The sequence below is a fragment of the Leptonychotes weddellii genome, chromosome 15 (genome assembly GCF_054177405.1).
Source record: "Leptonychotes weddellii isolate Sample4059 chromosome 15, ASM5417740v2, whole genome shotgun sequence".
NCBI classification, from domain to species: Eukaryota; Metazoa; Chordata; class Mammalia; order Carnivora; family Phocidae; genus Leptonychotes; species Leptonychotes weddellii.
The window spans coordinates 20,362,775-20,376,159 of NC_138383.1; the positions used below are offsets into that span (position 1 = coordinate 20,362,775).

A 13,385-nucleotide genomic window follows, 5' to 3' on the forward strand; every position below is an offset into this window, starting at 1 on the left:
GATGCTTAACGGCTGAGCCACCCAGGTGCCCCTATTTGCTTCAGATTTTTAAAAAAATAAATAAAACATGGGGCACCTGAGTGGCTCAGTTGTTAAGCGTCTGCCTTCGGCTCAGGTCGTGATCCCAGGGTCTTGGGATCGAGCCCCACATCGGGCTCCCTGCTCTGCAAGAAACCTGCTTCTCCCTCTCCCACTCCCCCTGCTTGTGTTCCCTCTCTCGCTGTGTCTCTCTCTGTCAAATAAACAAATAAATAAAATCTTTAAAAAATATATATATATATAGTAAAAATGATCATGTGCTCGGACGCGGTGGCAATGGCAAATCCCCGTAAAGGTTGCTTAATGCTTACTCTCTCTGTACTCATCTGTGAACCAGTGGCTGCGCTGGTCTGTGGTTTGAGTAACCCTGCCCCAGGGGTCCTTGGAGGAGCTGCAGAGGTCGGGAAGGGCCACAGGTTTGTTGTCATTGTTGTTGTTTTGTGGTGGGCGTGGATGCTCATTTATCTAGAGAGAGGGTGCAGAACTTTTGTCAGGACCTCAAAGGGTGAAGGGTCCTCAAAGGACACAATCACCTGTGTAGGGAGTAGTCACTGAAGGTCTTCGAGTGGAAGGATCTAGTGGCGGCTTTAGAGCAGTGGGAGCAGTAGACGTGCCTGATTCATCCTGGGACCCCGCCCTGCCTCACCTGCACCCAGAGCAGCCCGTCCAGGGCCTAGCCGTGGAAAGGGGATTGGGAAGAGTGGGAGGTTCTAGAGAGCAGGGGGCCCATTTAGAGGGTGATTAAAATCATCTATGGGAAAGAAAACCAGAGGGACTTTAAAGCTAGCTTTGGGGCGCCTGGGTGGCTCAGTTGGTTAAGCGACTGCCTTCGGCTCAGGTCATGATCCTGGAGTCCCCGGATCGAGTCCCACATTGGGCTCCCTGCTCAGCGGGGAGTCTGCTTCTCCCTCTGACCCTCCCCCCTCTCATGCTCTCTCTATCTCATTCTCTCTCTCAAATAAATAAATAAAATCTTTAAAAAAAATAAATAAAGCTAGCTTTGGAGCAAGATCAGGGAGGGATGGGTTTGCCTCTGGGACGGATGGCACAATGTTAGCTGAAGACAGGGGAAGCTAGCTCCTCAACCCCAACCCAGCCATCCTGCATCTGCTGCTTGCTTGGGAAGCGAGGTGAAAGGGAGCCTCTCTCGGGGTGTGAGCCAGGCAGGGGGAGGCTTCAGGGATGCAGCGTGGGGCCAGAAAACAGCATGCTGGGGGGGCCCGCAAGCATCTTCTGAGTCTTCCGAGCAGATGCCTGGGGCCCCAGGGCATCAGAAAGGCTGTGACTCATGTGGGCACACACTCCTGTTCCCAAAGCAGGTAGGCTCTGCAGATGGATCGATTTCATGATCTCCCTGGAAAACTCCTACGTTCATTGCTACTTTTTCTTTTTTGAGGTGAAATTCAGATAACATAAAATTAAAGTGAACAACTTGGTAGCATTTAGTGCGTTCACCATGTTGTGCAAACCACCACCTCCACTATGCTCTGAAGCATTTCATCACCCCGGAAGGAAACCTCATACTCCTTAAGCGGTTGCTCTCCATTTTCTTCCTCCTCCTCCTAGGCAGATCTCCATGGATTTGCCTATTCTGAGTATTTCACATACACAGATTCATACAATATGTGACCTTCTATGTCTGGCTTCTTTCACTTAGCACATGTTGAAGGTTCATCCGTGTTGGAGTGAGTATTAATTAGTACCTGGATCCTTTCTAGGGACAGATAATATTCCATTATATGCAGAGATCACCACTTGTTTATCCATTCACCTGCTGAAGGACATTTAGGCTATTGGGTCATGTGGTATTTCTGTGTTTAGCTTTTTGAGGAATTGCCAAACTGTTTTCCATTGTTGCTGAGCCATTTTTCATTCCCACCAGCAAAGTGTGAGACGGTTCCACCTGCTTTCCTTATTCAACAGGTATTTGCTGTCACCTGGGAAGGCAAGGTGATGGTTACCACCAGGTCCTAGCATGGGTAAAATATGTCAGGATGATTTCCTGCTCCATTTGCCCTACCACCCACCATAGGCTTCTAAGGCTACTTGGCAGGCCTGGGAGGCTGCTGGCTGGCGTGGGGGCGTGGGAGGGTGCCTTTCCCTTTTTTACCAAGGCATGTAGGTCGGATGGTGAAATCTACAGCCTCAAAGCCAGGCTGGGTGTGGTCCTTCAGGAGTTGGGCTTGTGGTCCACCTGGACTCTGTGGCTCGAAATATGTACTCTCAAGGATAGATACAGACCCCGTTCCTCCTCCTCCTCCCTGCTCTAGTCTCTCCTCATCTTTCTTCTCTCTTTCCTTTGCCTTTCCTGAGCTTCTCACCTCCCTCACTCTCTTCTACCCCCCCTCTCTGCTCGCTCCCCTCTTCTCTGTTTTTGTCTATCATTTTCTCTTCACCCCACTTCCGTCTGCCTTCCTCTTCCATCCTTACATTCCTGCTCTAATCTCCTCCTCCTCCCCCCACCCCCAACCTGCAATTCTTATGCCTCAGGGACTGAGTGGGAAGAAAGGGGGTGGGGAGCCGCATGCACGTTCCTGCCATCGGACTGTACCCATGAGCCCTTCTCCCCACTTAGGCCCTGGTAAGTCTCCCCAAAGTGAGATTCGGTGCTGGGAAGCCTCTCTTTCATCTTTATTCCTTCCTCCCCCTCCCAGGAGACCCACTGACATCCGCAGCCCAGAGCATGGTGGCCTGCAGCTGGGGATCAAGAGATCCAGTTCTGGTCATCTCTGTCCCTCAGTACCAAAGGTCATGGTCTGGGGAGAAAGGAGTCTCCAGGGCTGCTTATGTGGCAGGAATTGGCCTTGGTTTGAGGGCAGGTGGTTTGGGAGGAGAAGAGCCATCATCCCTGCCACAAAGTTCTCCTGGACACTCCCCCGGGGGCCAGGCCCTGTGGAGACCTGCCAGTCAACCTGCGTCAGCAGGCAAAGCCCTAAGCTGGGAAAACAAGAAGAACCCTCTGCCCCCCGCTGGTTCTCAAAGTGGGGCCCAGAGCAGCAGCGTTTAGAACCTTGTTAGAAATGCACATTCCCAGGCCCTTCTTCAAACTTAGAAGCTTCAGGAGAGGGCCCCAGCAACCCGTGTTCTGACAAGCCCTCCAGTGATTCTGATCCTCACTCTAGTGTAAGAACCATTGCATGACCCTGAGAGGGAGCCCTAATTAATGAGGGAGGCTAAGCGCTCCCAGTCTGATGGCGAGGTGGGACCCTTGCTTGCCATCTGACAGGGAAGATGGAGACTTATGCTCAGAAAACTGCCAATCAGAGGGATATCTAGGCTTCTCGCTGAAAGTCCCTCAACCCGGGGTCTCTCACTGCTGGAAGCACCAGGATGTATTTCTTTGGCTGGAGGTGGTTACATTCAGGACCCCAGAGAACCCCCCTTCCCGCATTCTCTCTCCATTCTTCAGAAAGTGGGTTTGATGTGCTAATGAGGGCATCAATTATGAAGCATCATTAGCATTCATTACAATAAGAAGCAGGAGCGGGAGGACCGCAGGGAATGAGGGACGGTCTTTTGAAACTCACGGCTATTCACTCCTCTCCTATAGGGTGGGAGGGGGAATGGGAGGGCCAGGAATGCAGGAGGGGACCTGGGAGGGGCTCTGGGGCGCTAGTCTGTGGTCAGAAGGAAGAACCTCCTCCTCCTCACCTCCCCCACCCCTGCCAGTTTCTGCCCCAGATGCCAGGTCAGCGCCCCTGGTCATTCTCTCTCCAGAACAGGGCCGAATCGCAGCCCCTTGGCTGCCTGCAGGCCACCCTTGATGGAGTGTGGATGGTCCTAAGGGGGCTCATGAAATGCGCTGGCTGGACAATAGCCCCGCTGGCAGGGGGCTTTCTCTAGGGTCTGGGGGCGGGGGTGGTTCCCACCATGGCAGAGTGAGCACTTCAACATATCCCACCCATCATTTCTGCGTCATCCTTTTTCCTGTGCCTTTCCCTAGAGGCCCCCGTGCCTCTCTGTGCTCACCCCTGGCCCCACGTCCCTCTTCCTGCCCAGATGTTTGTCCAGGTGCGCTCCCTGTTCTGACTGTACCTTGGGGGAGGAGAGGCTGAGAATTCTCACCTCTAGCGTGCTCCCCCATAACCTCCCAACTGCAGGTGCCCAGGAGCAGGCCAGGGGCGGGGCGGGGGGGCAGTGTGTGAGAAGCTCAGTTAAGCATTGTTGATCCCTCAAACAAGCCAGCTGCCCCCTCCCCACCAAGAGCAACGCCTCTCCAGAGAGGCCGGGGAGGAGGGCTGGAGGGAAGTTACCTGTTGAGGAATGAGAGTGGGGGTGGGGCGGCACCTGAGGCATTTCAGGGGGAGGCAGCTGGAACACTGGTTGTGCCAGGGCACCAGGCCAGCTTCCAGGAGCAATTCTCTCGTCTCGGAGCTGGAGAATTAATACCTGCGTTGCTTTGCCCCTGATCCGTGGCGATGGCTTCCCAGCCTTTTCCCTACCCCAGGAGACTCTGCTTTGGGCCTGGAACCTATCTTCCCTGGGGGGTGGGCCAGAGGATCTCGTGGGGTCCATGTCACCCACCCTCCGGCTCACTGAGGGGTCTCAGTGTTTTGTTTCTGTTCAGAAGCTGTATCTCTTCTCACCCCTGGGTTGGGTGGGTGTGAAGTAGTTGAGGGGAATAGGGGGTCAAATGAAATAGCGGCGATGCAGATGATGAGAAATGTTAAGGGTTCATCTTCAGGAAGTGAGCTACAGTGGCGCCTGGGTGGCTCAGTGGTTAAGGTCTGCCTTCGGCTCAGGTCAGGATCCTGGAGCCCTCCTGATGCAGGAGGTCACCTCAGGGTGGGGAAAGATGGGTGCATCGTCCTGCTGACACCTTTGGAACTGTTCCCAGTTTCTGGGGGCTGATTCACAGAACCTGTCCCCCCAGTCTCCGAACCAGTGGCTTCTTGGCATTTATCATAAGGGCAGAAATATCTCCATGTGACTGGGCAAGCATCTTTCCTGTCATCATCCAGGGCTAATGCCCAGTTCCTTAACCCTTGACATAACCGTATGTCTTAACGCTCAGCCCTATTCCTGAGCCCAGCTCTCTTCTATCCACAGAGGCTGGCCCTAGCTTCTGGCAGTGCACAGGGTTAAGAGGTGCTGCTGGTGATAGGAAAGAGGCTGGGAGCTCTGCAGTCAGGCAGATCTGGGTTTGAATTTCAGCTGTGCTCCTCTTAGAGTGGGCACATGGCTATTCCTGTCCGAGCCTCAACTCTTTATCTCTGAAATGGGACCAAGGATGCCCATTCTGCAGGATTGTTGAGAGGGTTAAATGAGAGAATACGAGTAAAACACTTGCTGATTCCCTTCTCCTTAGGTGGACACAAAGTGGGGCAGGAAAGAGACCCCGTCTTAGGGGGACCCTGACAGGGAGAGGAAGGGGCAGAGTTCTGTGTAGTTGAGTCAGACTTCTGAATGGAGGAGCAGAAGCTTGAGTCCCCAGCCTGTAGGCTGTGAGAGGTGTGGGAGGTGGTGTCCAAGCAGCTGGGGGGAAGCCACCCCTCCCTGCACCACCCCCTCCCCTACACAGGGCCTGCTGCCTCCCATGCCCATCCTGGGCAGACAGCCAGGCAGGGAGCTGGAAGAGTGCCCGCTGTGCGCTCAGAGGCCAAAAGATGGGCACCGTCCAGTTGGCAGAGGGAGAGGAAGCTGGCCCAGGACTGGAGAAGTCAGGGTGCCGATTGCTGGGGTCGTGTGCCCAGACGGTGTGTCCGAGACACAGCTCTTGGCTCCGGAGCTATCCTGCTGGAGCTGGGAAGGGCCACCCCAGCCCTCCTGCCCTGGCCCTACCACCTAAGTTACTGCAACTGGAGATTAATCTCGAGGGGCATCTGGGACTTGCCCCCAGCCAGGCATGTGGCTGGCTCAGGGGCAGGCCTGAGGGCGGGCAGGAAAATGGGAGAGCCTAGATTAAGGTTGCAACCTGGTAGACTAGGAAGTGGGGAAACCGGTTTGTCATTTGGGCACTTGGGGTGGGGTCTTCTCTCCTGCCTCGCTGCCTGCTTGTCACTCTGCCTGGTGTCCTTTATTGAAGAGAGGTCCTGTGCCCCTTTCCTGCTCCATCTAAAGCGGCTTTGGGGATGCCAGGAGTAAAGAAAAGAGGCAGGGGACTCAGTCCACCTTCTCCTCCCCAAGAGCAGCTTGGGAGAGGAGAGACAGGACAGAGAACCGAAGGGAGAGAGGAAGGAAGCAACCAGCACAGGAGGAGGGGTCATGGTCAGTGCTGGTCAGAGCCGGAGAAGTCTGTGGAGCCAACAGGTAGGCCAGGGTGGGACAGGGAGGGGGTGGGAAGAAAGCCGGGGCGGGGCAGAGCTGGCGCTCTGCATGCTGCCTTGGAGGTGGCCGGGCAGAGCCAAGCGAGGTGTGAGAAGGGGCTGGAGCGCGCCCTTTTGGGGGTCCTCCCTGACGGCGGAGCTGACTCCCCTCACTCCTAGCGCGGGCCTCTGCAGTTCCAGCAGACGCCTGCAGGAGGGGCCGCAACCGGAGCTGGGGGCAAGGAGACAGCCCAGCAGGGGGCGCCGGGGGACTGGATCTCCGCGGCTGAGCCGAGTCTAAGGAGCGGGGGAGGGGGGCGTCCCGGCAGAGCCAGAGGAGGGTCTAGACTCTCCCTGCAGAGGGCGGCTGTGGCTTTCGGAGGTCACCTTGGCTGAAAAGTGGCCCGCCGGTCCCGCCGCTCCGCTTGCCTCCCTGCCCGGTTCCTCCCCGAATGCTTCCCCATCCCCTGGCGCGCCAGGGCTTGGAGACCGAGAAGTCCCCCACCCTCGAGGTGCACCCCCCTCCTCCGAGGCCGGTCCCGGGCCTTAGGTATTTGTCTCGGTGGTGGTGATGGTGCTGCGACGATTGCTCGGGGTGGGAGAAGCAGGTGGAGTCGGGAGGGGGCGGGAGCGCGCCCCGCACCCCTGGCCCGGCCGCGCGCCGCGGGATCCCGCCGTGCAGCTGGAGGGCGCGAGGCGCAGCGCCCCCTCCCCTCCTCCGCTCCCCGCCACCCCGGGCGGCCCTTTGTACGTTCCGGCCACACGCGGGTGCCCGCGCCGCGCGCGCTCCCGCCCGCAGTGACACACCCGCGCCGGCCCGCGCGCGCGCCCCCCCACACACATACACACACACACATAGACACACACACTCGCTCTCGCACACTCGGTGACACGCCCGCGCGCGCGCGCACCCACACGCCCGGCCGCCGGCGCCCTCCCAGCTGGTCCACCCCGGCGGGGCCCGCGCCCCCGGCCCGCCCGCCTGGCACCGCGCCCCGGGGCTGGGGCCGAGCGAGGAGCCCGCGAGGCGGCGAGAGGGCGAGCGCCAGGCAGGCCGGCCCGGGGCCCCCGCCCCCCGCGCCCCCGCCCGATGGGGAACGCTCCGTCCCAAGGCATGTCCCTGTCTCTCTCCTCCCTAATGTGCCTCCATGCTTAAGTGGAAGGTATTTCTGTTTTCTTTGTGTGTTTTCCCCTCGGCCGGGGGCGGGGGCGGCGGCCGGGCCGGGGAGGCGGCGGCCGGTGGGGCGAGGGATGCTCAGGGCGCAGGTGTTGGGGGGGACAGGGGACCGCTGCGTGCAGGCTTGGGAGAAAGGACCCGGGCGACAGGAGTCCTGGGACCAGAGGGGGTCAGGGATTGGCGAGGCTGGAAACCGAGCGGGGAGGGCCTCGTGATGCCCGGGGCGAGGGGGCCCGAGGGGTGAAAATTTAAAGGGGTACGTGTGGAGGGAGGAGGGGTGGGGAGAAGAGGAAGGGGGATGGATGGTGAGGGGAGTGGGGGAGGGGAGAGGTCCATCCGTGGTGGAGGAAGAGGAGGAAGCGGGGGTGGGGGAGGGAGGCGACGGGGATGAAGTGTGTGTGGGGGGGAGCCTCAAAGGCCTCTCTTTCCCCCAGGTCCCAGGATGGGGTGAACGCACTTGGACGGTGGTGGTAGGCGCTTTGCGCCAGCCAGCCCCCCAGGGAAGGAAGGGGATGAGTGCGTTCTGGGGTTGGCTGTGTTGCCAGGATACGAGCATGTTATTCACCGCCCCCCCGCCCCCCTCACCTCGAGGCCTTAGCCCTGGAGACCTCAGAGCCTAGGCAGCAGTTGCAGAAACTGGGGACCAGCTCCCCGCTCAGCTGGCGGGTAGGGAGGGGCCATAAGAGGGAGGGGCTGGGGGAGGGGCTATTTGATCTTAAGTCCTCCCCCCTGCGGAGGCAGGAGGGCAGGGGAGGGCGCCCCCCGCTGGGGAGAACATCCCGGGTGAGTGAGCAGGTAGGGACCGCAGGAGGCTGAGGGGCAGAGGGCGGGGCCGGGGAGGGGACGCGCCATAGCCCCCCCTCCCCTCCCACGCACCCCCCTGCTACGTCAGAAGCTCCGGGGCCAGCTCCGAGTCCTGTCGGTGGGGGCAGCAGGATGCTGGTGGAAGCAGAGGGGGCCGGCCGGGTGCCTCCGCAGCTCGGCTGGCAGGGCCCGGCGGGGCGTGTGCTGCGGCTGGTGCTAAGCCCCCGGCCCCACCCCTCCCCATGCAGCCCTGGCAGTGCCTCCGGCGCTTTGCCCTGGCCTGGTGGGAGAGGACAGCGGAGGGCAGCGCCCGATCTCCCAGGGAGGAGGCTGGACCGAGGGAGCCCGGGGGCCGAGGGGAGCCAGGTGAGCAGGAACAAGGATTGTGCCAGGAGGAGATCCCGGACTGTTTTTCCCTCTCTCCAAATGCTGGGGAAACAGGAGGTCCTGCCGCCCCCAACTTTAGGGCAAGTGCTTTCCCCCCTGGTGGCGCTGGTGGAGGGCTCCTGGATGAAGCCTTCTCAGGAGCTGTCGGAGCTACTGTTGTTTTGGGGGAAGGGGAAACATGAGGACTGGGAGTGCGGGATAGCTGACCAGACTTCGGACTTGTAGGTCTGAGTGTTCCCTGGTGTGGGGTTTGAGCACTTTGTGTGGGGACGTTGGATACCTTCTTCCCGACTCTGGGTATCTTGGTCTGGGTGACCTTGAGCCAACTGCTTTGCTGTCTAACTTCATGCCTCAGTTTCTCTCATTCCCTTCCCTATCCCTCTTGCTGGTTTTAAAGAACTGATGATGCATTTGATGGAGACTGTCACTATGAAAATGTGAAGCTCTGTCATTCTTAGTGGCAGTTGTTGTGGTGGTTTCTCTGGTGTGGTTGTGCGTGTGTATGTATGTGGGGGACAGTTTGGGTTTATGCATGAGGGCTTTCGCTGGTTCTGATTGGTGTTGGGGTCACAGCGAGCAAGTGTCAGGGCCTGGCATTCACACAGGAAGGAGGGCTCCAGGCGAGCTAAGAGTTGTCAGGGCAGAGACTTAGCTGGTGGCCTGCTGTAGAAGCAAGGCTTGGGGGTGAGGGCTCGGGGTGTAAGGGGAGGGGGTTACAAGAATAAGATCCCCCCCACCCTCCACCCAGATTGCCTGGCACCCAGGCACCATTGGCAGCGAGTGCAAAGGCTTTGCCCTGGCTTCTTGCCACCATGCCTTGGGGACAAGAGGGTCTTTGTCCAGTGCCCCCCCACCACCGCCCTGTTCCTTCCGCCCTTACCATGATGGCCGATTCTCTATGATGACCCTCAGGGCTGGGATGGAGATATGGGTCCCCCATGTGCTCTGGGGATCTGGAAGATGCAACTGTGGTCCTCAGGCAGGGCTGAGTGGAGAGGGGGAACTCTCCTAGGGGAAGGATCCCTGGGAATGAGCCATCAGGAGGCCTGTCCCCCCACCCCAAGCCTTCTGCTTGCCTCCTTGTCTAATGGGGGGGGGTGTCTGGGGTCTTTGTGGCCTGATTCCTGCTGAGCTCCAGGTTTTTTAAAGATGTACAGGGTACAGCGTTGGGTGTTGGGATGCAGAGCCTCAGACGCTCTCTCTTTCTCTCTCTCTGGCCAGGAACCCACCCTGGAAAAAGGGTTTAATTAGAACCATTGATTCCTTCTCTGGCTGCGGGCATCGATCTCAACGGTGTGGTCAGAGCTGGGGGGCGGGGGTGGCATGGCGACTGTCTGCACAGTGCCAACCTTGGCTTTCTCTGACAAAACCCAAGCTTGGGAGGGAGGGAGCTGGGCTCTTTAAAGTACCACGTCTGTTTGAGCCCCACCCCCACTCCAGGTCAGGTCTTGGGGAAAGAAGGGAGTGGGAGTTGAGGATCTGAATGGAGGGAGGGGTGTTTGGGGTTCGGATCATACTGAATGGTGGGCCTGGGGCTCTGGAATGGAGGGGCAGCTGTGGTTGGGTGGGGTCCTGCGAAGGGGAGTCAGGAGGCAGCAGAGGGGGCCTGTGGGTGTGGGGCAGGCCGAGAGTTCAGGGGAAAGACCTAGGGCTTGCCATAAAAGCTTCCCTTTCGAGGAATCCCAAGCACTTTATCTCCTCCAGCCCTGGCAAGGAGATCCAATTTCTTCCTTTGCTTGTGTCCTCAAGGCCCAGAGAGGGACAGAGACTACCTCAGAGGCCCAGCAGGCCTGGGTGTGGCCTTTGAGCCTGGCTGCCTGAGCCAGTGGCCGCTACCTAGGCACAGAAAGCTGAGGGTGAGGCTCCTGGCAGCCTGGAATCTGGCTTCTGGGCTTGGTGGGAGGTGGGGGACAGCTTGTGCCCCCCAAGCCCCGACTGCCTGTCGTGGGTGGGCTGGTGCAGGTGCAGGCTTCAATGAGCCACTTAGATGCTCTTTGAAGAATCCCTTGCTGGCTTCCTAGGGCCCATTCGAGCAAAGATAATAAAAATCTGGCCGTCAGCGGGTTTGAGGGCTGCACTCGCTTCCCCTTCTTTCATTCCCAGCTCTGAAAAGCAGAGATGCAGGCTTTGGATTTGGCTGCTGCCCCAAGGGAGAGAGGGAGGGAGGGAGGCAGAGGAGGAGGGACCGATTTCCTGGCAGCCCGGGAATTGCTGGGGAGGTGGGCCGAGGGGCAGGGGCTTGGTCCCCATCTCCTTCCAGACAGTCTTGAGGCCTCGATGGGGCTCCTATGCCTGATACCCAGGCTCTAGCTTTCCTTCAGTCCCAGAGGCCGGCAGCCCTCTCTGCTCCGCTGCTCCCACCGTCCGCCCCCCCCATGCCACCATCTCCCTCCCCTTGCTGCCCCCCCAACTTCTTCCCCTGGTCTCCCCTCTCTCTGCCCCTCAGTTTCTCCTGCTCTGCACTTCATTCTCTCTCTCTCTTTCTCCCCCCACCTTTTCTCCCCTTTTCTCGCTCTGTCTGCCCTCCTCCCATCTGTCTGTCTTCCTCCCCCCAGCATTGGTCCTGCTTTCTAGGACTGTCTGGAAGGTGGAGAAGCCAAGTTGGGGGGTGGAGGGCAGCCGTAAGCACTGAAGGGACAGGTCTGGGTTGACTATTCTGGTCTGTCAGGTGCCATAGTTATCAGAGTCCAAGCGGAAGGGGGCTGCTGAGCACTTGGAGAGGTGTAGTGAGGGCCCCATCCTCCTCCCCACACCACCGCAGGCACCTTGCCCTGACCTCGGGCTTTGACACTCCAGTTCTCCTGCCGCCTTCTGCTGCTTGGCTGCCCGGAAACCAGCGCCTCTGGCCTCGGCCCGTCCGCCCCTCTGGTCACCCACAGTCCCAGGCGCCGCTGCCGCCCTGTCCACTCTCCCCCTCACCCCCACACCGTTTCCAGATCGGAGCTGGGGAGGGGGGCCCCATCCCGCCCCTCACCCCCGGTCTCGGGTAGGCCTTCCTGGAGCCCCATCCGGGCCCTGTGCCCTCTTTGCCATCTTGTCCACTTCCCATATAAAAGACAGGACCATCGTGGAAAGAGCACTAGACTCCGAGTAAAGGGACCTCGTTCCCATTCTTCCTCAGCACCCAAATGTCCGAGTGACCTTGAGCAAGTCCCTGTCTGATGCGGGCCTCTTTCCTCACCTGTGAAATGAGGGGGCGTGGGCTGGATCATCTCCAAGGTCTCTTCTGACAGTCCCTGGATGTTGTGTCTCTCTTCTGGGTGATTTGCATATGCTTTGCATATATTAATGGTGCCTGCTTGAAGGGGGAAGGTGCCACCCACAAGGACCAGAGTCCCACCCACCATTCCGACTTCCCTTGCCCATTGGCCCATGCTTTCACTGCTAGAATCTCCTAGGGGGGTGGAAGCTGAGGCCGGATCGTTTCCTGGGGAGGTGGGTCTGGCCCCTGGGTTCCAGACGTGCTGGAGGCAGGATGCGGGGTAGCCCCAGGAAGCCAAGCGCTGTGTGAATTTACTGAGGTTGGCTGTGGCTACCATGGGGTGTAGGAAACCCTGCCGAGGCTGGCTTGGGGGTTTCCCTCCTCCATTCCCAGGGCCTGAGCACCCTCTAGATGCCAAGGAGCTTAGCCAGGTAAAAGAGTCCCTCCTTTGGGGTCAGCTCCCCCCACATAGCCCAGGGCAGGTCACGCTGTCTTGTAGCCCTGCCCACTTCTGCTCAGGCCCCTGGGCTCTGGGTATTTGTGAGTTGCAACTCGGACCTGAGAGCTGGTCACAGGACTAGGTCATTGCATCTCTGGGCCCTGCCACTGAAGGTGAAGCCCCATGCTCCCTGCAAGGGTCACAGACATCATCAGGGAGAGAGGATCTGCTGCCCCTGGTTCTGTCCCACCTCCATCAGCCCAGCCTGTCTCGGCGGGACTGCCCCCAGAGCCTCCTCCCCAGCCTCCTGGCCTGAGCTCTGTCTGGCACTGGCCAGTGTCATGGATCCCAGCCCCCAGTCCTGCCTCTGTTGCTTTCACCCCTATAAAGCCCATCACTTGGGGCAAGGCCGGGATAAAGGTTGGCAGCCTGGAGAAGATGACGTGGGGCCACTGAGTCATGGCAAGAATATCTGAAGACAGAAGCAGAGATGGCCTCCACTACCAAGGAGGACTGGGCCAGAGGAAATGGATCAAGAGGGATCAAGTTTAGATTTAGTCTTAGAAAGGAACCGTCCCAGGGGGCAGATTCATTTCTGACCATGGGACTGCTGCGAAGATGAAATGCAATCATAGATGAAAATGTCCAGCACATTGCTTGATATATATTAAACACTCAATAAATGGTGTGGCAGAGAGAACGGATGTCTCTGAAACCGGAAAAGACCCTTCCCTAACCTCGAGACTTAGGATTTTGCAGGGAATGAGAAGTTGGAGGGACAGTTCCCAGAAGAGCTGTTTCTCCCAGTTTCTCCCACACTCAGGCTGCCGCTCCCCCAGCGCACTCATGCCTCCTGCACGCACTGGGCTCAGGGCCCAGCCACCCGGGGACACCCTGCCCTCATCCGCTCCGTTGCGGGTGGGCAGACGGAAGGGTTTGGGGGTGAGAAAATATTCTCCTCCCCTCCCCCCTATCTTTGCCCGGACAGCTTGGAAGGAAACAGGCCCACGCTGCAGTAGGAGGAATAGAGGTTAGATAGAAAAGAAAGCCTCGCAGGGTGTGTGTGTGTGTGTGTGTGAAACACTCCAAGGT

At 58.8% G+C, this 13,385-nt stretch overlaps 1 protein-coding gene across 3 annotated transcripts in view; it reads left to right on the forward strand.

The window, feature by feature from the left end:
• The first annotated feature begins 8,386 nt into the window (after window positions 1-8,386).
• The window catches only part of SRCIN1 (SRC kinase signaling inhibitor 1), a 66,999-nt gene continuing 62,000 nt past the window's right edge, over window positions 8,387-13,385 (forward strand). For all 3 annotated transcript variants that reach the window (XM_081805101.1, XM_081805102.1, XM_081805103.1), the window contains exon 1: window positions 8,387-8,631. In XM_081805101.1, the coding sequence (XP_081661227.1) occupies window positions 8,508-8,631 (124 nt within the window). In that variant the 5' untranslated portion in view covers window positions 8,387-8,507. The remainder of the gene's footprint in view (window positions 8,632-13,385) is intronic.